Source organism: Chanos chanos, chromosome 14 (assembly GCF_902362185.1).
Source record: "Chanos chanos chromosome 14, fChaCha1.1, whole genome shotgun sequence".
In the NCBI taxonomy this organism is placed as follows: Eukaryota; Metazoa; Chordata; class Actinopteri; order Gonorynchiformes; family Chanidae; genus Chanos; species Chanos chanos.
Window position 1 is genome coordinate 4,039,298 of NC_044508.1, and position 26,128 is coordinate 4,065,425.

At 41.4% G+C, this 26,128-nt stretch overlaps 1 protein-coding gene across 1 annotated transcript in view; it reads left to right on the top strand.

The window, feature by feature from the left end:
* rtn4r (reticulon 4 receptor) overlaps positions 1 to 25,307 on the top strand; it is a 32,030-nt gene extending 6,723 nt beyond the window's left edge. Inside the window, exon 2 of the mRNA XM_030791532.1 lies at positions 23,744 to 25,307. Coding sequence (XP_030647392.1) covers positions 23,744 to 25,161 — 1,418 coding nt within the window. The 3' untranslated portion in view covers positions 25,162 to 25,307. The remainder of the gene's footprint in view (positions 1 to 23,743) is intronic.
* The last annotated feature ends 821 nt before the right edge of the window (positions 25,308 to 26,128 follow it).

Here is a 26,128-nt window from a genome sequence, read left to right on the forward strand (position 1 = left end):
TTCTGTTCCCCTCAGTCAATCAGAAGACAATGCTTTGAGTCTGGCTCCTTGCCTCACTGGACTTCACCTGCTCCCTCTTTAGCCCCATTTTTGTGTGTTATCAGGGGCTTCAGATGAATGTCTTGCTGTGAGTTTCTTCTCCATGGCCTTATCTCTCTGTGCAGTCCTCATGCTCAAAGGGACAGAGAGAGACAGAGAGAGAGAGAGAGAGAGAGAGAGACAGACAGACAATCTTATCACACAGGTCTTGGCGTGTTCTTTCTTTCCCTCAGGTGTGAAGACTCTGAGCTGAGGCAATAAAAGGGTCTAGCTTCTCCTCACCTCTAATCTTCAGAAGCCCGATTTGACCACTTAGCCCTCAGGATAAGCTGACTTGGAGATCTGATAGAATCTCTAGTCTTTTAGAAACGGGCTCAATCTGGCTCCAAAATAACGATGTTTAAAAGCGAGCCGACCATCTAGGAGAATAAAGGTCTGGCTATCAATTGTCTCGAATTGACACGCAATCAGCTGATAACTTTACTGTTCTCTTACAGCTGTCCTCCTCCTCTCTCCTCTGTCTCTCTCTCTCTCTCTCTTTTGTTCCCTACTTTTTCCCCCGGTCCACCTGGTCTCTCATTAGTAAGGAGGCATCAGACAGTTTATTGTGCTAGCTTTAAATCTTTTTGTCATACAAGCACAACCAGCCACATCAAAACAGAAATGAATAATCTAGTTTAGTGTGGGGAAAAGCTCATGTGATGAAATATGGAACTGTCTGCTAGGATTATCAGGATTTGCCCCCCCCCACCCCTCCAAAACACCACGCCACACCACACCCCTCCCCCTCGCCCGTGCCCAGTTGGAGTGCGCAAGCAAGGGTCGATCGTAACCTTGTCTAATGGACCTCTCCAACTGTAAAGGACAGGCAATCATCCTATTTGTTTTCGACAGGATTTTGACTGCTGTTCAAAACCACTGGCACACAAACGGGCATGGCCTACTTGTAATGGCCTTCATGCTAATTAAGCGTGTGGCTAATATGTTAGAGAGTGTTCGCTTATTGCCAGCATGGATGACAACGTCCAAAAGAGATAAAACAAAGAGAGAGAGAGAGAGAGAGAGAGATGGACTGTGAGGTAAAACTCAAATACTGAGTTTAATAACTTAAGGACATCTGAAATAGGAAGGTTTTGTGTTTGTCTTTTGACCATGTTCTCAGTGACGGTTAAGCTAACCAATTTGTCACGCTAAGGGAAGCAGACATGCTCAGATAATGTGTTTGGGTATCACGAGCTTTTGGCAGCATCGTTCTTTATGACTTACGCTTTCATAATGAGTGAGACAAAGCAGGGCGCATCCTAAGATCCGAGGGCAAGAAATTCCTGTTGGTTTTCGAATAATATTCTTTGATCAGACGTCACAGCTTTTCTGTTGAAGATAGACAGTAATCTCAAGGAAGGGGAAACTTATGTAGCCCGGCTCCTTGGTAGAACTTTTAGAAAAATGAATTTCAAGTACTTTTGACTTTTCATATCAGACTGCAAAAAAAAAAAAAAAAAGAAAAAGAAAAAAGAAAAAACTGTGGAGGAGGGATGCTGTGAAGTTCTATCTGAATTCGGTCCTCCAAAACTTCAGGGCTCTGACACACTTTGAAGGAGTTCTCCCAAAGAGCTTTGGAGGGCGCCCAGTCTTGGGGAGTCTGTATCCTTTTGAGGTGGATTTTAACTTTGGGCAGTAGATAGAGGAACAGGCAGATTTGTCCCTTGCCAGTATTTTCCTCCTCAATTTCTTTCCACTCCAAACTTAGACCAATCGCAACTTTCAGTTCCGAAATGAGATGATGCATGCTACCGTGCTGCTTCGCCAATTAAAACATCGATCGATTCAAGATGAATTTAAACAAAGCTCCATACGGCTTTCTTTTTCCTCTCATTGTTGCCAATGTTTGATTCTCAAGATCTCGCTACATGAAAAAGTAATCGTTATCACAACTAATTAAATGAAGAAATTGTGGAGTAATAGAGAGCTCCCACCACATAGATCAGACAAGGTCAAACTTGATGGACGTTAATTTAAAATTTGTTTGTGCTTTGTCTCATCAACAGCTTAATTAAACTTATAAATGTATTTTTTTTGTCCCACCGATTTACATGCGGCATATTGTTTTGCCGATATGTTTTATTATTTTCATCCATCCAGTAGAAACATCAAGAAACAATAAGCCCACATTCTAGCTAATTTCTTCATGTAATGGATTGGCCCCTTCGAATAAAGATCTATTTTAAGGCTCCCCGGGTCTGTTTGCAACATTTCCTCTTACCAAAGGCTGAAATCCGTCTTGACAAATTTGACTATTGATTTTCCATCGATTTAGCCCCACTATTGATCGTTCGAGCTGTCGCTGACAGACGCTTTAAAGCGTGGTTAAATACAGGTAAGCCTCATTGCAATCCGAACCACCGGCAGGTGGAATTAGGCTGCCCGTCAGAGGCCTTTAAACACAGATATCCATCCCAAAGCTGACGGCTAAAATCTGGCCCCCCTTTTTTTCTCTCCTGTGCCACCATCTGCCCACATTACAGACCCCTGTAATGGACGTATGGATTTGCATGGATAGTACTAAATATATAATATAAATATATATCACTCACCATCTGCTGATGGTGTATATCAACAACAACAACAAAAACTTCTAGGGCTGAAACGGATGATGATGAATGTCATGGGGAGGACAGGCTCTCAGACACCGGACGGGGCTACAGGTCACACACCCCCCATTCAAACACAAACCGGCCATTACTCAGCCAGGAAGAGGAGATGTGAGAGTTTGATATGAGCTATGATGGCGTAACTGACAGCAAAGTTCAGTTTTCTCAGACGTGGAGTCGTGAGCAGAATCTCCATGGTAGCTGGCGTTGGATTTACCTATACATATTCACACTGAGATATGTATTCATAGCGGGATGTCTAAAACGCCACAGTAGGTCCTGCTCGGACTTGACCGCCAGTTTGTTCTCTCATTGGGTCCTCTCTAATGACTGATATTACTGATGGGACATTGGTACTTTATATGGCACTGAAAGGCTGATATGAATTCATATTGCGATTTCTCATCTACAGGAGAGGAGCTGGTTTAGAAAAAGTAGTAGGTCTGTTGAAAAAAGGTTGGCCATCTGCTATCCTCTTCAATATCACATTACTCTTCCATACAGCGGAGGAAAAAAAATCATTTAAAAAAAAAAAAAAGGATAAACACAGACAGCACCCGTCGCATCTTTAATGCTGCGAGACATGTTAGATCTCAGGTTTTGTGTGCGTGTGAGTGTGTATGCTTATCTCTCTCCCTCTCTACCTAATTGACGTGAGACAGATGCGAGATACATCTAAAGCGATTCAGGCAGGGCGTTGGCATAGGAGAGGATGAAGCGCTCGGTGTCGAGACACGCCGGGGAATGCAAAGAGGCGAATTCTGCCGAGTCCAACCGCAGGGGCCTGCCTGTTCTCCAGGCACACTAATGAGGTCTGGACCATCTCCACGCAGACACACGAAGAACTGCAGTCTCTCCTGCTGTTCCCATTTTCACAAGGACTGCAAAGAGAGAGAGACAGAGAGAGAGAGAGAGAGAGAAAGCACAGCTGCTTCATCTTACAGCATTTCGTACATGCAGTACGGGAGGAGACTGGGTGTTCGGGTGAGAATGGAAGACTGAACTTCGGGTGAGGTCAAATTGTCGTGATGTTGACATCATTCCAAACTAGAAGAAGGCACATATATGAGATAAAAAAACAAACAAACAAACAAAAAACTATGTATTACTGAATGTCTACAGTGTTCCAAAATCAGGCTTTTACTGTGTATTCTCAGAAGTCTTTTCGGTGCCAAATAAGGGTATTTGTGTACAAAGATCCTTTTGTTACAAAACTGTTGGTGATCCACAACCCTCGACGTGGAAGATAGAACACAGGTCTTTGTTTTTTTTGGTTTGTTTTTTTTCTAAACCTGAAATTGGGCAGTATTGGATGTTCAGGGATTTGTGGTCTAGTTTTTAACATGAAAGAAGCGGACAAATATGTCTTTTCTCCAAGGAGTTTTCTCCACCTCCTCCTCCTCCTCCTTCTTCTTCTTCTTGTTCTTCTTCTACTTCTACTTCAACTTCTTCTGCTTTTTTTTTTTTTACATATGAGGCAAAATATGCAGAGAGATGTTCACAGTAGGCCAAATTAAGACTAACACATCAACTCAGCACTGTTGCATAATTCAGATGCACAAAATCATGTTATCAAGCCCACCAAGTGTGGCAAAAGTTATCTGTGGGATATTTTATTGCCTGGGGGTGGGAGCAGTGAGGGGAGAGGGAGAGGTGGTGGTGGTGTTGGGGGGGGGGGGGGGGGGTCATTTATATTTGATCTTGAGCCATGAGGGAGTCGCACAAACACTAGGGGGCAAACTTGTGCTTTTTTTTCTCCCACGGTCTTCATTACTGCACCAAGAACAGTGTAGAGATGAGGAAAAGATGGAACATGTCTTCTCCTTCTATGACATCTTCTCTGTCTCTCTGTTTCTCTCACATTCTCCATGCCACGCTCCCCACCCTCTCTATCACTTCTCTGTCTCACTCCATCTCTTGCTCTCTCTGTCTTTCCCCTTCCTCTCCCTCTGTCTCTTTCCTTTTCCGTTTGCTTTCTCTCTCTCTCTCTCTCTCCTTGCTCCCTTTCTCTTTGTCACTCAGTGTGTGTCTGTTTCAGATTATCATTGTTTCTGTACCCTCTTATTTGTCTCTCGCTCTCTCTCTCTCGCTCTCTCTCCCTCCCTCTCTCTCTCTTTGTGTTGTAACTGGCGGCGTGGTACAGAATGGCATTGAAGGGAAGAGTTACGAGGACTGTATTTCCCTCCTCTCCACCTGGTTAAAAATGCATTGCTCTGGAGGCATGGGGGAGCTCCCATCATGGGGTAAGGCTGTTTGCTATGCCTTCTCCCATTTACCTCAGTCCTCCGTTCGCCGTGTCAGCTCGGGGCTCCGCCGATCAAAAAATCCCCCCTTACAAAGACAGCCTTTCATCCCACGTTTAACTCCACATGTTCCCGTGCCACCGCACTATCCCACAATCCCTCGCTCGAACCGGAACGCCGGCGCGCCTCGAGCCCTCCTGTCGTTTTCGACCGAACACTCAAGCCCTAATTGGAAAAACGAAATACTGTCCTGCGAATACAGCCAGCCAGCTAGCGTGTTGTGTTTCCTTAATTCAGGAGATATTATTTTGGCAGAAGTGGTCTTAAGGCACTATTTAACTCTTTTACACCAGCGTGTTGTTTATGGTGTTTATCCTCTGCAGATATGCTTATCCTTATTAAGAAGTTAAAGAGAAGAGAAAACGGGCCGTTTTAGCTGTGATTTGACAGAACGTGCCAAGCGGCCCCGCAGAGATGGGGTTGGGGGGGGTGTGTGTGTGTGTGTGTGTGTGTGTGTGTGGATTCACGTGACTCTATATGAATTTATGAACAGAGTTTTTAAAGCACAAAAAAAAAAAAAAAACCTTAATTAAATTCCCCTGAGAGGTTCTGTCTGCTCCGCATAGCAAATCATTAAGCGCGCACAGTCTGGAGAAAGGGCTGATGTTTGTGTGGGTTAAAAAAAAAAAAAAAAAAAACCTGTACTATTTAATGATTTGGTTTCTCCTGCAATTATTTCAGAAGGGCAATGTATGGGAAACCAGTAATCTTAAAAATACACCCACTCTCAGCAGTACTCCCCTCCCCCAGCCCTCTTGGTTTTTTTGTTTTTTTTTTTCGTTTAAAAAATATCTTGGACAAAAATGGAAATGACCAAGAAAGCGCACAGACCTTGGAGATGTCCTGAAAGGTCTCTTTAATGGGGAAGTAAATGCTGACACAAAGCATTCGCGCAGTTTCAAATTAGCACACAGCTACCTAATGATATCCAGCAACGCCTACGAGCTGGGTCAGTCCAGAGAGCTCCTTTGTCAGGTAGCAGCTGCTTGGGGCGTTCTGAGTTTGCCGCTTACTTTGTAAGCAAAATCAAGAAACCTCCCTTCAGCATGTTGGTTTTACCAAGCAAATCGCAAGTGTTCTTCCTCTCCCTCTTCAGGGATACTTTGAACCGTCAGCGGAGTCCGAAAACAGGAAATAAAACCCGTATTTTAACAGTGCTGGGCTCTTGCTCAAGCACAGGCAGAAGCAAAGGGTGTGTGAGAGTGTAGATAATATTGATTTGCCAGAGCAACAAAAATCAATATGAGGTGGATAACCAGGTGGAAAAAAAAATAAAAAAATAAAAAGGTGCTTCAAAGCAGAAGAGATGGAAACAAAGATGAATCATCCATCAGTTTGTTTGGGTTCTATTGTATATAAATATATATATATATATATATATAAAAGCAAGAAAAAAAGCTGGAATCTCAGCGGTGTAACTTGACGTCTGGCTAATCAGCTACACTGGTTTTACAGTGATTCTGAGACAGTTTTACTGTCAAATTTATGTGACAGCGTTGAAATTGAGCAGTGGTGGGCGGTAATTAGCCAAGCAGACGTCTGGCCCACACAAGCCCTCAGAAAAAATAAAAAAGAAAAGAAAACAACAACAGGAAAAAAATCCTTGCTCTGTGTTTCCTTCATGCGTTCAGGACCTATTAGCATGGAAAACGAGAATGACATTCGGGTAACAGAGTTACAGCTATCAGACGCCGTACCCGCGAGAGGGTGAGGCCATCTAACGGAGATATGCCATTTAATAAACAATAGAGAGAGAGAGAGAAAGAGAGAGAGAGAAAGAGAGAAAGAAAGCAGATTGTTATTCTCATGGGCTGAGGGAAACATTAGCTAAGCAGCAAAGCGAAAAAAAAAAAAAAATTCTCTCAAGTCATTTGGGCCATTAGAACATCACGTATGGCAGACAAGCTGTGCAGGAGAAAAGAGAGAGAGAGAGAGAGAGAGAGAGAGAGAGAGAATCACACTCTCAGCAAGCATATTGAGGAGGTGGATAATAGTGTTTCCCTGTGACTTTGTACCTTGAAGTGGTGACTGTTTTAGAACAGGATCTCAGTCTACCTGCCAAGGGAGACTTGACACATTCTGTTTTCTTTTTTGTTTTTTTTTTCCTAGCTGTGGTTGTTTATTTACATGAGGGTTTAATGGGTGAAGTTGCACTGTGACACTTATTCCTTATAGCATGCCCCCCCCCCCCCCCGGTCCCGTCCCCGTCCCCGTCCCCGTCCCCGTCCCCGTCCCGTCCCGGACTCCAACGGGGACCATCGCAGAGTTGAGTCGTCCACCAAGAGAACCCCAAACCTTCCTTCCCAACCTCTCGTATCACTCCTCCTGAAGAGGAGCGTTTGACCGGTTGATAGCTCTTCTCCTTATCAGGTGGCCCGGTCCTTCATGAAGTTCTTTTTTACCCTCACCCCCCACCCCCCTTCATCCGTCTGTACTCCCTACCTGGGGACAGGGACGTGGGTCAGGGGGCCCCCCTTGTCGCAAAACAGATAAAAACACAGATGATCTCCGATCAAGCACACGCGGAGACAGACGGTGGTGGGTCCCGAGATATGACCTTTACCAGTAAAAAGAGGAGAGGATGATCCGTGGAGAGGAGCAGTCTAAGGCATCGTCTTATCGGAGCAGAAGGGGCGAGAAGATAGAGGGGAGGGGTTCGGGTGCGTGGATGCCGCCTGGGGGCCCCATCCCGGGCTTATCGGCGCTTCTCCGCAGCAAATCCATTTTCAGTGGCTGGGCAGGAGCTTTGTCTGAGAGGGAGAGAGAGAGAGAGAGAGAGAGAGAGAGAGAGAGAGAAAGAAAGAAAGAAAGAAAGAAGCAGTTGGTAAATAATGCAGAGGCTTTTTTGTATTTTTCCTCTCCGCCAAAGACAACATGCTCTCTCATGTGCCCACAAGTTGATCTGAATGTACGCTTATTAAAGCCGCTTTTGCTTCGTTTTTCCTCCCTCTCTTCCGTTCTCTCTCTCTGTCTCTCTTTGCCCCTTTCAGTTAATGGAGGGTTGTCAAAAACAAAACACTACCCCGCCTCGAAAGTAAGTCCATGCTCAGAAAGAGTTGCTCTTATGCCACAACTATGAATATCATTACAAACTAGAACACACAACCTGCGTTAAGGACACATATGTCCCCACAAAACCTTGTGACATCAAGGAGACAGCCATGGCATGCCATGTGGGTTTGGAAATCCCATCTCTCTCTCTCTCTCTCTCTCTTGCTCTCTAGTGAGAGAGGGGTTCTCATTTCCACGTAGCAAGCCAGTCCTGTGCTTTGCCTTGTAATTGCAGGCTTACAGAATCGGAGAGCAACAAACATCAAAAGAGGAGCAGATGGTGATGACGTCTGCATGGATCTTTGGAAGGGATTCGATGCTGGCTGATTGAATTCAAGTGTGGGGCTCTAAGCCTGCCGGCTCGCCTGTTTGCTCTGCCGAGTCCCCCAACATCCAGAGAGTCATATTTTCACTCCTCCCGTCTCTGTTGCTCTCCACGCCCATATTTTATCATCATTCCCTCTCATGCTCCTCTCTTCTCTCCTCTTCCCCCTTCTCTTCTCTTCTCTCTTCTTCTCTTCTCTCCTCTTCCCCCTTCTTCTCTTCTCTTCTCTTCTCTTCTCTTCTCTTCTCTTCTCTTCTTTTCTCTCTTCTCTCTTGTTCTCTTCTCTCTTGTTCTCTTCTCTTCTCTTCTCTTCTCTCTTCTTCTCTCCTCTTCTCTCCTCTTCCCCCTTCTGTTCTCCTCTCTTCTCTTCTCTCCTCTTCTCATCCTCTCCTCTTCTCTTCTCTCTTCTTCTCTTCTCTTCTCTCCTCTTCCCCCTCTCTTCTCTTTCCCCTTTCTCCTCTCTTCTCTTCTTCTCACCTCTTCTCTTCCCTTCCCTTCTCTACTCTCCTCTTCTCTTTTCTTTCCCCTTTCTCCTCTCTTCTCTTCTCTTTTCTTCTCTTCCCCCTTCTCTTCTCTCCTCTTACCCCTTCTCTTCTCTTCTTCTCCTCTCTTCTCTTCTCCTCCCCCTACTGAGTCCTGAGAGCCATTTGGCATTCCTCTCCTCCAATACTACCCAACTGGGAGACATCGAGCCAAAGGTCTGAGGTGAAAAGAATGACTCTACCAAACAGTGACAGAGCAATCCTGCCAAAGACTAAAGAATGTATCACATGCAAATAGACTAATATGACTGTAATTAATCCCTCTGTGCTGCTAAAGCGTCTCCATGGAGATCAATACACTTGACAAAAGTATATATAACATGTAACATTCAGAAGCAAATGATAGCCATATATAGCCTATGGGAGGTTTCTTTTAAAAGTTCATGAAAATTAAAAAGAAAAAAAAACAACTTTTTCTGAGTTAAGTAAAAAAAAAAAAAAAAAAAAAGGAAAAATCTTACCCAAATTTCATTTGAGGATGCAAAGGGAAAAAAAAACTAGGGCTAGACCAGGTCAGTCTTAATGTGCGGAGCCTGAAGACTGAGATGAAAGGGAGGTTAGCTTTTTTTTCAGGTCAATTTGCCTCTGGGGTGTTTACACTGGGAGAGGAGATAGGCCTGGGGAGACAGGCGCTCACAAGAAGTGCAGAACACTCCGCGATAGGCTATCAGACTCTGCCGTCTCTTAAGCCTGACGATTGAGAGAGATCCTCCTCAGCTTTCTAATCTTCACCCATATGATTATATATTGGGGGGGTGCTTCTTTTTCCCACCCAGCTGTTCCTAACAACTCCTATCCAATCTTCCCATCTCACCCTGGCCCTACGGGTTAAAATGAACAACCTGAGCTGGCAGAGGACTGTGTGTGTGTGTGTGTGTGTGTGTGTGTGTGTGTCAGACAGAGAGAGAGAGAGAGAGCAAGTGTAGGGGTGTGATTGTGAGTTAAAACGATGTTCCTTCAGTCCTGTGGATACACTTGACTGCACATTTCTGTTTTTCGGTAATGTGTAAGACCTGTAGACTTAGATGAAGAAGCCACAGACTCAGTAATCAGTAGATAAGGTGCAAGCAGGAGGGGTTCAATGGCACCCGAGCCAAAAAGAAGAAGAAGAGGGAAAAAAAAAAGAACGGTTTAGTTTTATGAGCCCTGTGGACTGGAATGGAGAAATAATGTGGAAATAAATGTATTGTAGAAAGCAGAGGGTACAGTTGGACATCTTGAGCTGATCTAAATCACCGTGGTTTTTTGAATCTCTACCGTGAAGTGACGACTTTCATCGTCATGGGGCACTCAACAGACCTGTTCAAATTGATGTTCTTTCAGTGTGACCTATTCTCTCTCAAATCCGTCTGTACAGATAAAGGTCACAGCAATTCTCTCGTAATCTTACTTTACACTCAGACAAAAGGACAGACATGCTTTACGTGTTTTCTATCTGTAAGAATATATCTAATAAAATTTTACATGTTATTTCTGAAGATAGCTAGGAAAATAGATTGGTAATCAGCACACACAGACACACACACACACACACAAAATGGTAATAGATGACCTCTGAGAAGATGGCAAGATAGGCCTCACTGAAAGACATAGCTGATAAGTTGGTTCAGAGACAGAATTAGAATAAGGGAGGAGAGAGAAAGGAGAAAAGTCTGCAGAAACAGCATTTCACAGCTTTTGATGCTTAAAGAGACAGTTCATCCAAAAAAAAAAAAAAAAGCTGTGTTAAATTTTTTATATTGCTTTGAATTTTGTCAGCGGCTTCACGGTTTTTAGACATCAAGACATATTCAAATAAATTGGCCAGAACTATCCCTCAGTTTTGTGTGTGTTTTTCTGGGGTTTTTTTTTTTTTTTTTGCTCTATGTGTGATTTTCAGTCTCCATACACAGTCAGGAGAATGCAAGGTTTAACAGACATTCTTTATGCTTCTGAAGAAAAAGAATTAGCTGACATCAGAGCGTGAGCTCTCTCTGTCCCTCTTCCAGAAAAAAAAAAAAAAGCCCAAGTGTCTCAAATCTGTCAGAGTGCTTTTAGGGTACGCACATCTTGACAGATAAAACAGGGGAAAAATTGAGCTTTCTGCTCCGTCAGCTGTCGAACCTCACTCCAAACAAATTGGGCCGCTCTACTTGTTCGAAGTTCGAGGTATTCCTTCAGGAAAACAATGACTTTTTGTTTCAGCTGAAGAAGTACAACGCCCCACCCCCCCACCCCCCCACCCTTCTCGTGTATTGCTTTCAGTCATTATGCTTGACGTTAAACTCCACTTTCTGAACTGCTTGAATCTGTTTCATGTGACTTTAAAGTCGTGCGAATGCGTTGGACTTATTGCTCGAGGAACGTAGGTTGGACCTATCCCAGTCTCACTCAGCTTAAGATGACTGTTGATGACACACATTTGCTGCTTGTCTGCATAGTCAGCCCTGTCCCGCTCTCTCTGCTCAAAGTGCACTGCTGCAGAACCAAAGACAACAGGGAGAGTTTATTGGACACGTAGCGCCGAAGAGAGATACGCCAATAACGGTTTCGCCTTTGAAGATGGACGTGATTAAACTTGATTAGCCTTAGCAAAGGGTTCATAGAGCCGGTGTAAGAAAACTAAACCTTGCAGTATTTTATCGCTAAGTTGACAGCTGATTGATCGCGGAGGTGTTTTGGTAAATCAATAATGAATGCACAATACTGAGGATGTGTTGATTTAAAGGGGTGGTGTGTACTCAAACTTTGCTGCCAGGTTAGCTTGTTAGCACAGGCCGAGCTAAAAAGGCTAAGGCCTTGTTTTCAGTCTCTTTTATACTCTCACATTCAAAGCTGTGGCTGCAAATACTGGTACTCCTCTCCCTCCTCCTGAGACGTTCTCATGCGATACTTGGGCTCTGAGCTCAAGTATCAGTTTTTAAAGTTTGATAAATCCATAAACAATGAAGGCATGCAATGTCTGACCATGTGTTTCGGGTCTTTCTTAAAAAAAAAATAAGGCTGTGTGCATGCATGCTGTATCAGTTATTGTACAGCAAAAAACCTGAGATCAGAAAGCTGACAAGGAACCATGAATTACAAGACAAAGAGTTAGCATGTTTTGGGGGTTTACCTCAAGTGTTTATACCAGTGGTTCTCAACTCCGGTGCTGAGGAGCCACTGTCCTGAACATCTTTGTTTTAACTCTTCATTATCACAGTTAAATGAGCTAATCAAGGGCTTGGTGATTAATTGATCAGTGGAATTAGATGTGTCAGTCCTGAGCTCAGGAGAGTTAAAACAAAGACGTGCAGGACAGTGTCCCCCCCCCAGGACTGGAGTTGAGAACCACTGGTTTATGTGATCTAACAATATTTTTTTGTTGTTGTTGTATAAAAGAAAACTTTGTTCTCAAAGTTTGACTTTGGTTCAAGCTAGAACTTGTTCAAAGGAATACTGAACACATTTACCCCAGTTCAAACTCACGCTTAGCACAGCCAGGCTAGCTCAATCAAGTACAGAGCACATCCAGGCTAGCTCAATCAAACATGGAATACACACGTTAACAGGAGTACTTTGAAGGATCCAGTTTATCTACCTGTGGCACCTCTGCTTAAATACCACCACTGAGGAAATGTTGTTTTTCATCAGTGATTCCGTAATCACCCTGTCAGCTTGAGTGAACATCCACTTCCTATTTGGATATGTTTCTTTTGACAGATTCCTTTGGCGTTACACGCGGTCTCTCTCAGTAAAAGAGTGGGGATGGAGAGAATCCAAAGACTCAATGATAGGATCTCCAAATAATCAGGTTCTAAGTGATGGAAAAGACCCTTTGACAATACAGACATGAACCATTAAACCTCATATTGCTTTTATTCTTGGCTAATGCATTTTTTGTTTGTTTGTTTGTTTGTTTGTTTTTTTTCCACCCTCAGGGCTGGCAACCTTGGAAACTCCAAATTTAATTTTGTTGCTAATAAAAGTATTGAGAAAAAAACAAACAAAAAAAACAGTAACAACAACACCACAAATGAGATGGTTATTTAATGCATGGGGAAAGAGGGGAACATCTTTTTAATGGTTGAGGAAACAGATAGTTCATTTCGATTGCAATTAATTGAGAATCCATAAAGGGAGTGCGGATAGGGTTGGTTTGTCAACTATGCTTTGAACCACTGTAATGAACCAGAGCTGAAGAGTAGATCCACTATGGAAAACACTTAGTCATTCACTGAGAAAAAACAAATATTCAACTAGAAAGCATGATGGACATGGGTCCGCAAACGATGTGATGCAAAGGTAGCTTTAATATATGTAGATTTTTGACCTTGTTTTTTTTTCTTCTTTTGATCTGTGTGAAGAGAACATTTAGAAACACTCAAGGATTTCACAGCATGACTTTAGATGCCCAAACATCAGTTAGCATTCTGTCAAACATAGAAGGTGATTTTTTTTTTTAGAAATTTTCTCAATTTCCATCAAAACCTAGAAGATGATATCAAGGAGCCAATGTCAAGATAAATTCAAAATATTTTGGAAAATGGAAGCACCTCGAAACGGCTTTCATTGCATTTCAGTGCTGCAACATAAGTCGACAGAATTAGCACTTGAGCGGTTATGTTGTTGCGAACAGGAATCTATGTCCGTGAAATAAAATATAGAGGTTGTTTGTGTACTAACAGTCAAGGCCAATCTGAGCAAGCTTGAACACTGTCTGCTCTTGAAAGTTGAGTGCAGTCTCAAATGAATGCAAAAACATGACTTGTCATCTACAATATTCACATTACAGTTTTCGTTCATTTTGCCAATGCTTTTAACAGACGTTTAATCATTTGCCCTATTCATGTTTTGGCTTGTAGGCTACCTCAGTTTTTGGGCCACATTTTGGTTTGTATTTGTATCACGGTTTGGGTTGGAGGAAGATTTAGCCAGCTCAGAACAGACGTTTTCCTTTCTCTTTAAATATATACAAATTTAATAATAGTAATTTTACTATGACAAAGGTCATACAAACTGCAAGACAATCAATTTCATCTCTTCAAAAAAATGAGAATGAAACCAAATTAATCCTCAATGCATTTGTAAATGTGTAAGAAAAATAACCTTGAGCACTAGTTATGTTAAGCCTCCTCTCTATGGTAATGAGCGGAAGAAACCTTCCACTGTATCAAACATCCGTATCTTTTTATGTTCTTCATCAAGAAAACGACAAGATTTCTATTGTCGCAAATAATAGCAAAGGCAAAGTACTGCCAAACTGGCATTTTAAATGAAGCATAGGAGCCCTCAATTCTGGGACTTGAGCATACCACTTCAGCAGAACCACAGTTTCGGTACAAAACCATTATATCCCTGGCTTTAAGCCACAGTAATACACAGTTATTACCATGTCAGAGGTCACACGGCGCTAGAGCAACCATGGACTTAAGTGGTTTGCTCAAGGTCACATTGATGATAAACTGTCAATGGCTTCAGTTTAAAATCCACATCCGCCCATTTACTAGGCCAGTTTTCTTAGCATTAAACCATTCTCAACTAGACAAAGGCCTGAAAGATGTGACTCTACATGACTTGGGCTGTTCTGAAATAGCATAAGCTCCCAAATGCCTGTTCATCACAATATGACTCTATAATTGATTCTAAGGATAATTCACTGTGTTCAAATGGATTAAAACTTTATGTGGCCTTTTTTTTTGTTGTTTTTGCGTGGATTTTGATGTGGTGCATGATGAGCTTTGAAGCTGATTCCTGCTGTACTGGAGACGATCAGTGTTTATGATATTCTGGGATGTCAATGCATCATGATCAAAATCATTTTATTGGTTTAGCTAGACGAGCGCTAAGCTCATCAAATACCCCGATGAAATGACTCTGGCTGTCCCTTTCTGCAATGTTAAGAAATCTGATCTTACATAATGTTACGTAACATATTCAAAACAACTTTGAGTTGCCAAGATAAAATAGTATAGTTTCACAATACAGTCAGCATCTACAACATGCTTGATGTCCCTTGATGTCACCTTTCTTTAAAAATGTTTGATCCTTAAATTGCATGTTAAAAATTGTCAGTACATTTTTCCCTTTTGTGGTACACTTCTTTCCTTTCACCGTAACTGCACAGTGGTACATCAGCTACACTCCTCTCATACAGTCCTGATACACCAGACTAAAACCAACTTCGAAGCATTTTGAAGCCCTAATGGATGGTTAATCGCACTGGTTAATTATTAACCATGTAATTACCGTGTTATTACACATCCATGCCAACCTGGGTTGGTTGTACACAATGAACAAAATAATCAGTATAATCCTGATGTGTCAAAGTCTGAAAGGAGACAATATTCTGGTTATCATGGATGCCATGATCAAATTTTAATGCGAGTTAGAGTGAAGTGAAATGTGTTTTTCATGTACTAGTTTGTGTTATTGGACCCAGAACGCAATATCTACGCTCTCGTCGGTGTTGATTTGCTGACACACATCACAGCAATATCTCTGTTAAGGGGTAAAATGTAATTTGAGTTTTATTTGATACGGCAAAATGCTCTCCCATAAAACATCAACATTTTCTGGCTGCTTAAAAAAAAAAAAAAAGCAAAAAAAAAAAAAAAAAATAGCTATTGCTTACAGGCATAATACTAGCACTGCCAATGGGATATCATTCACGTCAATGTCTGTCAGTCATTATATTTGTATTCCTATTTAAATTGCATCCAGCACATCTTTTACCGTTAAACAGATGAATTCACTTGTCTACAGAGAGCAGCAGTGCTGTGACTCTCCGACCTTAAATATCGGTCCATTGTAGGGAGCCAAATCTTAATTACTTAATTTGCTTGTGTCATTAGTTAATCCGCTTGTTAATTTGCATTGTTACATCTGTTTGTGGCTAATTGTTCCGACCATATTTTCCCATTGTCTCTAAATGTAAACTTATGCATGCATGCGCCGTGCCAGCTGTCAAGACAATATCATCCAGAAGCCACGGAAAAGTCTAGAAATATTGAATCCTTCCAATTAATTGCCGCAACCCTTAAAAAAATTCCCCAGAGCTGCCTTTCAACCCTTGTTTTGTTTTGTTTTTAGGCCATTGTTTTGCTGAAAAGCAAAATTCCTTTAGAGGTCTGTTTCTCCTAAGCAGTCTAAAGCATATTTGACTGTTATATTTGTTTTTCATAACCTGTCTTACCTTTCACAGCACCGTTTTTTTTTTTGGTTTTTTTTTTTGTGAATCTTATGGAAATCTCTGGTCTCAGCGCATAAGAGACATATAACAATGTCATCAACAAATGTCACAAAAGGCCTGGTGTTGTCAGGGTGATAAGCTAGCTCAAAAAAAAAAAAAAAAGATTCAGATGAGACTTTTTAAAGATTTTATTACATTTTTTTTGTTGTTGTCCTGCTTTCGCAGCACCCATACTTTACTGCAAACTCTTTAACTGGAATTTGGATGCATGTTTCCCTGCTACTTTTGGTTCTTATGCTTGTTCACCACAGTACAGAGGCATGTGGAATAGGACTTTTTTTTTTTTTTTTTTAAATTGAGCAATATGAAAGATGACATTTTGTAACTTGATGGGTGAAACATGTCAATCTCAGTTGTCTTTAATACGGTCATATGAGCTTGAGACTGACAATGATTCAGTCCGTAAAAGTGGACATTTTGTTGACAGAAAGCCCACATCAGTTTTCCCGCAAGTCAGTCACTGACCTCTCTATTTCAAATGTGATCTGTTGGCTCCACCCAGGACTTTTCTTGGTAGTATTTTGGCTGGCGGGCAAGTCAAGGAGAGTTTCGTAAGATACAGCTCTTTCGTAAGTACAGCTCTTACAAGTAAGAAATGACCCCATGTCAGATTAAGATTTCCGGAGAATATTCCGTACCTTTCTCAAAAATTGGGCCCTCTTTCAGCAAAGGTTACACTGGCCGAAGTGACTGAAATACTGACTGACTAACCGACTTGGTGTCAGTCACGTCTCACTCTCTGACTCATATGATCATGTTAAGTTCAACTGAGATTGAAATGTTTCACCTATCAAGTAAAACATTTCATTCCTTTGCATTAAACTCAAATTAAAGTCTCTCTCAGCTGATCTCATGGCTGGTTAGAACATTCGGTTCTACTTCAAAATGTTGTGTCTGGAAGTAATCATGACCGCTGAAGTGTGCTGTTGGTAAAAACCTGTTTTTCCTTTAACTTGTTCAGAGCAGTTTTAATAGCCCAGTTCTGTGTCACTGCTCGTGTGTCATTGGCACAGAATAATTTTTGCCTTGCTATTTAAATGCATACAGCCGACAAGCTTATATTTTCTATTTAGCAGTCAGAACATTGCATGACAGTGCAACCACACAACAAAGCAAGATACAGTCAGTGCCAACGTACACAGAAATGACAACCATATGAATGTTTCTGTTCGTTCATACAGTGACGCTGAAAAGGTTAAAGATGGTTAATGTTAATGCTTGTACTACAACAACAACAACAACAACAATAATAATAATAATAAGAGGAAGAAGAAGAAGAGGAACAACAATATTTACAACATGTGACGCGTGATTTCATTCGGAGCCGGTTACAACTGGTGTGAAAACAAAGGGGTTAAATTTAATTCACTTGAAATAAACATCTGGGTCATCTCTCAGGGGGAACTGTAATTAATGCAATGCAGTAAAAGAGATCCAGCACACGTTCAGCGCGGATGCGTGATCTCGCTCAAATATGACTTCAGACGCAAGGAAAGATATCAGTCAAGGTGTCTGTATGTTTCTGACACTCTTTGACAGTTTCAGTCAGATGTTCTTCACCTTCCTGTACAACAGCTGTAATGATTTTTATGCCGTTTTATGAAAAGTGTTTGCTGGGATGTGTTGATCTGTATGATTCACCATTGGCTCCAAACAGATTCCTATGCAGCAGCTCTAGGCTGTCAACTTTGGAGCAGAGACACCCCATCATCTTCCACATTTTTCTTTTTTCTTTTTTTTTTGACACTTTTGAGATTTGAAGGAGGAGTAGACTCATGTGATGTGGTGATCAGTTTAATAAGTTTGTGGTTGTTCACTCTTGCTCATTCTCTCTCTCTCTTTCTCTCTCTCCTTTATTCTTATTCCTCCCTGCATTTGTTTTCCTCCGTTATTCATGAACCATCTGTTCGAATGAGTACAGACAGGTCCTGATCTAGCCCCTCGCTCCTTGGATAATTGTGTCCTTGTCTGGCCCAAAAGGAACAGCCTTGCCTCTTTGCCAGGCTCTCTCATTGGCTCTCTCAGTCACTCCGAGGTCTTCGTCCATTTTTCTCTCAGCGGCGGCGTCAAACGTGTCAACATCTGTTTTTTCTCTCCGTTCTCGCCAAGTCAACAAGAGGCCAAACTAAAACAGCGAACTAACAAACAAACAAACATTGATTTTCGCAATGTCTGAGAAAAGACGCATGCTTTAAATTAAATACTTTTAAGACTTTGTGGTAGGGAAATAGAAACCCACTCAAGCTACTCAAGCTGAAGAGGTTCTTAAGACTTAAGTCATTCCTTCCCATGACACCAATGACCTGCCAGCATCAGGGGCTTTCAGCATTTGTTAAGACAGCATTGTGCTAATGGCTCAGAGTCATTACTAAAGATTTTTCTAGACACATATTTGCAGGAAAATTCAGTACTTTTTGAATATTAGAGAAGTGAATCTATTTTGACAATCATTATCATCATCGTCATCATCATTATCATCATCATCATCATAATGATAAGACAAAATAAGTGGAGGAGGCTATGATTACAATTCATAATGGATTTCAGTGCTGTAAAGAGCATTGTCACGACAGCTGATAAATATGCATTATTGTGAAGCGTAGCAATTGACAATTAACACCATAACACATTTTGCTGTTACAGTTTTTATCGGAATGCAAGTCAGTTTGGATCTATTTACCGCCTGCATACGTTTTTTTCTTGATCTAGAAACTAGACAGAAATGTTTAGAAACAATTGCGTGATGCCTCTTACTTATATCCATAGATGTAAAAGACATCGTAACGTTAGCTTTTCTATGATTCATAATTCAAAATGATCTGAAGCAGGACAGATTTTAGTCACAGCAAGCTACTTGTTCGCTAGACAGCACATTGGCCTTAACCCTGATGGCCAAAGTGGAGTAAGGCCAGTTTTTTGTAGATGCAAGAAATCCTTACAGTGTAAGGGCAAGCAAGACTACAAATAACTTGTACATTCACTTACGTGATAATCATCCTGATCTATGCAAAGAATGTAAGAGAAGCCAAAAAACGAATGGGGCAGTTCATGCCATGTTCCTGAGTGTCACAGCAGGGGCTGTTGCAAGGCTTTCAGAAAAAAAAAAAAAAAAAAAAAGAGAAATTGCATATCCGTTCCAACGAAGCAAGGGAATAACATAACGCTATTGGATATTGGTTAGCAAAGGATTTGATGTCAATGGCCTTCCCCCCGAGAAGAAGAGAGTAAAGGATTACTACACATTTGTCAAAATGTTTAACTGTCATTATTGCATTTCAGGAATAATTATCACGATAAAATCAGTTGTGGTGATTTGTTGACTGTTATCGAAATTTAAAAAAAAAAAAAAAAATCTATTATCGTGACAACGCTTGCAGTAAACATCATTTCAGTTTTGGTCTTGGAAAAATTCTACCTTCTGCAGACTCAATGATCGGTTCAATAGGTTTCTGCAATTCTGGTGCAGACCTTCGGATGAAAAAATGTTATGCAATAACACACAACCATGTGTTCCTGTCCTTGTGGGGATCTACAGCAATTCATATATGGTTCAGTCTTGTCAAGGTAAATGTATAGTATGTGCTACATTTTTTCTGAAAAGGGAGAACACACGGTGTACACACACACACACACACACACACACTTTCCTGTTATGAATAAAAGGTTTCTGTGAGGTGTGTTTTCCTCATCTTATTCACATGGGGTTGTCCTATAGCATCCCTCTCTTTTCAAAGAGTTGTTAATTATTGACTAGGCCTGTTAGCGTCAGAGTCTTGGAATATTTTGCCAGTGGTTGAAGGTAGATGTTTGCAAGATGAGGCAAATAAAAGGAAAGAAAGGAAGAAAATGAACACCGATCGTTTATTCCAAGTGAATTTGGTTCTCTTGTATTACGGTGTGTCACATTTGTCAAAGATAATTGGAAATTCTTGGATCATAATGATTGGCTTCTCTAGCATAGACTATTGTTTACCACAATGACTTGTCCTATTAGAAAGACCAGCTTGCTATGTTATGTAAGACTTGTATTGATTAGTTGTCAAAATTTAATAGCTAGATTTGGTCTGGGATGGGGTTTCGGAATAGTACATGACCAATAACAATTCATAGCACAACAGTCGTTATTGTTTTAGAACACATTTGTGGGTGTGACAGGTGTAGATAAAGCAATTAAATCGTATTGGATTCAGTAGCTCTACTTAACGTTGTTGGTTTTGACGGAAACACACTTTGAAACTGTAAACAAAACCAAAATGATTTTGAATCTCACTGAATCCTTTCCAGACTCTTGTGGGAAGAACATTACATTTTAAACCAAACCGAGACCTTTAATATTGTACTGAATGGGACCCCTCGCTTGTATACGGACAGTGTTTAACGGAACAAGATTCAATGATGGTTTGAAGTATCACTCTTAACGTGACCTAAATGTTGTGAGGGATAGGAGAGAATTAACCTTACTGCCACATATTAAAGTTAAAATCGAATCAGGAAGTCTCTGTTTTCATCCTGTTTGTCACCAACATATGCAAATGACATCTCAGTCTGTTGCCACACTCCACTAAGCTGAGTAAACAAACCCCAACCACACACACGCACGCACATACACACGCGTACACACATACAAAGAGAAAGAGGGAGAGAGAGTCACAAACTTTCCCTATTTCTCTTCCCGCAATTATTTCGAGTATCATCTCTCCATTTGTTTTCACTAATAATTCAATTAGGCACTTACTGGAAGGATCCTTGATTTCTGTCATTTGCCAGTGTTTTGTTGGCTCTGTCTATCTCCCTCGACTCTTTTTATCAAAACAAGTGACTCTCATATGAGTGGAGGAAAAGAGCGTTGCAGCAATCAATGTGTTTCATGCAAAGCTGAATACACTGTAGAGCTCTCTGTCTGTAATGAGACAAAAGAGCTTGTGTGAACAAAGATTGCTTGACTAATAGCCTTGTCATTTGAGACTGCATTTTTATTTTTTTTTTTGTTCTTTTTTTTTTTGTCTTGAGCTGTAGATTCTGGTTTTTGAGGTTTGCTCTGGTCTTTGTGGGTAAGGGACAGAAAAAACAACAACAACAACAACAACAAATGAGTGTTTTACCAGAGGCACTGGGAACGTAAAGAATACATGCCTTGACCACTCAAACATGTTAGACACGTGTATTCTCGTGATATCTGACAAATTGGTGTGAGACTGCAGAGCAGCACAGAAACGCATCGAACGCTTTTGAACAGCTGTTGTGTAACAGTTGTTTTTGTATTGTGAGAGGATGTGGTGGTTCCCAAGACAGAGCGTAGGGGAAACACACACACACACACACACACACACACACACACACACAGAGTAAAGTCACAAAGAGGGCTCTCACTAAAGTTCAGAGAGAGAAAGAGGCTGAATGAAAGACATGGAGATAGAAGAACAGAACTCCTCGAAAAAGAGAAAAAGAAAAGAAAGGAAACAAAGAACAAAAGAGCGTCTGATGTTCAGCCCAGTGGCCTTCAGAAGTCGAAGAACACAGACACTCCATTCTCCACAACAATGAAACAATGAAACAATACTCTGAAATAATGGAGAGGAGGATAGCCTATGACATCTGTGTGACTTCGCTTGGTCTTCTGTAGATAAAGGATTGTGGGACAGAGGGGTGGACTGAGGCAGGCGGCGTAGGTTAGCGAGCCTGGCTAAAAATGCAAAAAAAAAAACGAGAGCTTTTTAACAAAGGATCTCAGCTCTGCACCATATTGTGTGGGTAGAAAGATGTGGATCTGCTAATGACTAATAGAAGAAAAGAAAAAGAGAGAGAGAGAGAGAGAGAAAGTGGATTTATATGAAGCCTAGTGTGCAAAGGGATTGTTTTTTTTTTTTTCCTTTTTTGTACCATGATATAGAGTGAGAGAGAGAAGCGCCCAGTGAGGCAGAAAGAGGGGGAAAGTCTGACAGCTTTCTGGAGGAAGATTCTGACGAGTGAACAGGGGATGTTTGAGGGAAAAGGGAGCAGAGGGGTGCTGTCAGCTAACACACAAGCTCCATTTAACAAGCTCTAGATCGCATTCAGAAACTGGGGTGGTGGTGGGGGGGGGGGGGGGGGGGGTCCTGACAGGTTTTGATGGAAAGGAGAAGATTTCGCACACTCTGTGGTGGGATCTTATCGTCTGTCACAGTGGCAATCTGTTCTTGATAATCGACCAATGGCAAGTGGATCGGGATGAAAGGGATTGTGTAAACAAAAAAAAAAAAAAGAAAGATAAGAAAAGAAAAGAAAAAAAAAAGCTCACGGTTGCTGCTCAGGAAACCTTGAAAGCTGGTTGGTTAAGATTTCTTTTTTTCTTTCTCTCTTTCTTTCTTTTTTTTTTTTAAAAGAATGTGTTGTTGATACTTTGAATATTGCTCTAAAGTTATTCCTACTATTATTCCTTGACATTTTCTCTGATTTGAAACGCTTCAGTGTTGCCCAAATTGACATTTTCAGAAAAAGACTACCATTTTCTTTCCATTGAAAAAAAAAATCGTTTCTCCACTCCTAGGGCTGATGAAGAGATAGATATGCAATATATTTTTAAAAGAAAGATCTTTAAAAAATCTCTCTCTCCACACATGCACAACGTACACATCTCAATCAGACCTGACAAACATCACTGTCTTTAAATAACCTTCTAAAAGATTTACAGGATTCACATGGATTCATGTGGATGCCCAGGCCCCCACAAGCTTCAAGTCCTCATGTTTTTTTTCGGGCCACAGAAGACCCAGATATGAGAAACAGAGAACATTCTCCTTCCCCCGCATGGGCTAAATGTCAAAACCTTAGCCATGTTGGAATGTGATTAGATCCATCTGACCTATTATCCATGGCTAATTTGGTGCAATGCACTTTTTCATTTATAATTGATCAGTTTCCCTCAATATTCCGACCCTCTCTTGCTTGAGCAGGTTGATAACTGGGAGGAGGTCCCAAGGCACAGTTATGGTCTCTGTTGCTGCCTAGTGATGTCTGGAAAGGCAAACTGCATATGGATATTTTAGACGTTTGGCATTGTATATTAGATCATTTAAACATTCTTGAGGGGTTATAACTGAATTAAAGGGATTTGCGTGCATGTAAATCACTATGTTTTATTTCAAAAGACTACAGCGGGATTCTTGGTCGGCTTCTTGGTTACAAAAAAAAAAAAAAAAAACATCTCCCGAGCCCTGAGATCCTTTCAGTGGAGAGACTTTTGAGGAATTATTTATCTAGCCAAATTAAAGGACTGATTGCAAATCCACCCACAGCCATAGATTCTTTATGAAATAATGAAATCTTCAAAAAATAAATTCTGTTTTATAAACCTACATTTACAATCAAAAGAGCTGTCTTTCCCTTTTGAACAGAATAAGACTTCCCAGCTGCACTGAAAATAAGCCTTTGAAACGGTTCGCCCAACATAGCAACCTTACATAATATTTCAGGAGATATTCATATGGCTTATTCAATTATATGTAAGCCCACTGAGACAGCATTTCCAACGCTACTGTAATTAAACCTCAAAATGCAGATGCACAATAGGATAATAATAAGTCAAGACTCTATGTTCTTATCCTTTGACTAACCCCTTTTTGTGTTTTTCATTCTCTCCACAGGGGGTAGAGTCCTCTTACTAGTGGTTTGGTTGAATGTAGTCCCAGTGTTGAACAGCTGCCCAGCGAAGTGTGTGTGCTACAGTGAACCTAGACCTACGGTGGCCTGCCAGCAGCAGGGACTGTTTACCATTCCCACCGAGATCCCCGTCAGGAGCCAACGGATCTTCTTGCAGATCAACAAACTGACAGTGGTGAGGTCCACTAGCTTTAGCTCCTGCCACAACCTAACGGTCCTCTGGCTGTATTCCAATAACATAACTCATATTGAGGCTGGGGCTTTCTATGGCCTGGAGAGACTGGAGGAACTTGACATTGGCGACAACAACAACTTGCGGATCATAAGTCCCTCTGCGTTCAGAGGCTTGACCAAGCTGCACACATTGCACCTACACAGATGCGGACTGTCCGAACTTCCCGTAGGGGTTTTCCGAGGACTCTTTTCTCTGCAGTACTTGTACCTCCAAGACAATAACCTGTTAACCCTGCACGATGACACTTTTCTGGATCAGGCCAACCTAACCTATCTTTTCCTGTACAACAACAAAATCAAGGTAGTCACAGATCACATGCTGCGTGGATTGATCAACCTGGACCGCCTGCTTTTGCATCAGAATCGGGTGAACCTTGTTCATCAGCGAGCCTTCAGTGACTTGGGCAAGTTGACCACATTGTTTCTTTTCTATAATAACCTCACAGTGTTGACTGGAGAGACCATGGATCCTCTGGTGTCCCTACAATACTTGCGGCTGAACGGGAACCAATGGATTTGTGATTGCAGAGCCAGGACCCTTTGGGACTGGTTCAAACGCTTCAAAGGCTCCAGCTCTGAGCTTGAATGCCACCTTCCAGTCACCTTGGCAGGAAAGGACCTGAAAAGACTTAAAAGCAACGACCTGGAGGGATGTGTGGATGCTCCATCCCAGGTCCAAACCAGTATCTTCAGTACCAAGACACACTCTGGAACCTTCCTCTCCACGGACGACCCACTCGGGGAAAGCATTCCAAGGTGCTGTCTTTCAGATAACGACAAGTCCTCCATCTTTTCCAGCAAGGTTCTCCCTGACTCCTCATTGTACAACAGTCGCCAAATAACCAACAACCCCCTGAAGGAGAAGGAGAACATTTCCAAGACCAAGTTTCGAGAGATGGAGAGGACGAAAAATGACACTCGTAATAAGCAGAGTCTCAACGATGGCCCTCTGGGAACCTTATCCAACAACCTTGACCAGTCCCTTGGAAACCTTGACCCGGAACTGTTAGACAACCTGGAACCTTCCACAGCACCAAACAAAAAGAAAAAAAAGTGCTCCAAAAAGCCCAAATCGGACACACAGTGTCTCAAAGGCCACGGATCCACAATCCGAGTGCTGAGCCTTCTGTTTTTCCCAACATTCTGGTTTTCCTTGACCATGTCTTAGTCCACAGGGGGCAACTTCTTGGATCATTTTGCTCATGACAATGACACACAAACCTGCAGTAACCTAAACAGACAGGCAGGAACTGTGAAAGGGGGTTACGAGGTTGACCCACATGACTGAGAATTAACAATAATTATGAAACTAAAGACACACTAAAGAAATGGATGCCTTTACAGAACCCATTAGATTTAATGTGTATATATATAAATATATATATATAAAATTACAAAAAAAAAGAACAAAAAAAAAAAAAAACTTGGTGCCCAAAATGTTTGTTCTATGTACTTTTATGTACTGTGTCTAAGCAACACATCCAAGCCCCTCTGCCCTTTACCTCTCAAAGCTTACACTGATTAATCAGTGACTATTGTGGACAAAACACTCGAGAAAAAAAAAAGAGAGAGAAAAAAAAACAACAACTTATGTCAAAATCAGAGTGCCGAATACACACAGGAATGTTGTAGGTACCAAACCAGGGGATGTGACAGGATTTTTGGTTCCATTTTTTCCTTAATAAAGTGGTGCATTTGTTCAATCCTGTTCCGTTCATTTTTTTTATGTTTATAAGTATTTCAGTAAAGACAAATATCTATTCTCAAGGAAGCTGAAGGGGGGGGTTTTGTTTGTTTGTTTGTTTGTTTTTTTTTGTCACCCCATGGTAAACAGTGGGATTCTGTTGAGGAATGCTGTCTAATTGTTCACCGAGATTGCAATGGAACCATAGATATGCATTTTATTTTACTGGTGTACAAGTACAAATATATTACAAATAAAAATATCTCGTTTTGTACAGATGGGTTATTATGGAGTTCTTAAAGTCTACGAATACAGTAACATTTGGCACACATTCATTTAAACGAGAACTTGAGAGAGATCCGTGAGCTTACTCCTTTCCCTTTATTGCCTAGTATTTGGTTTTCACCACTCCATATTAGGTTTTTAATGAGCCACAACATTTAAATTTAAT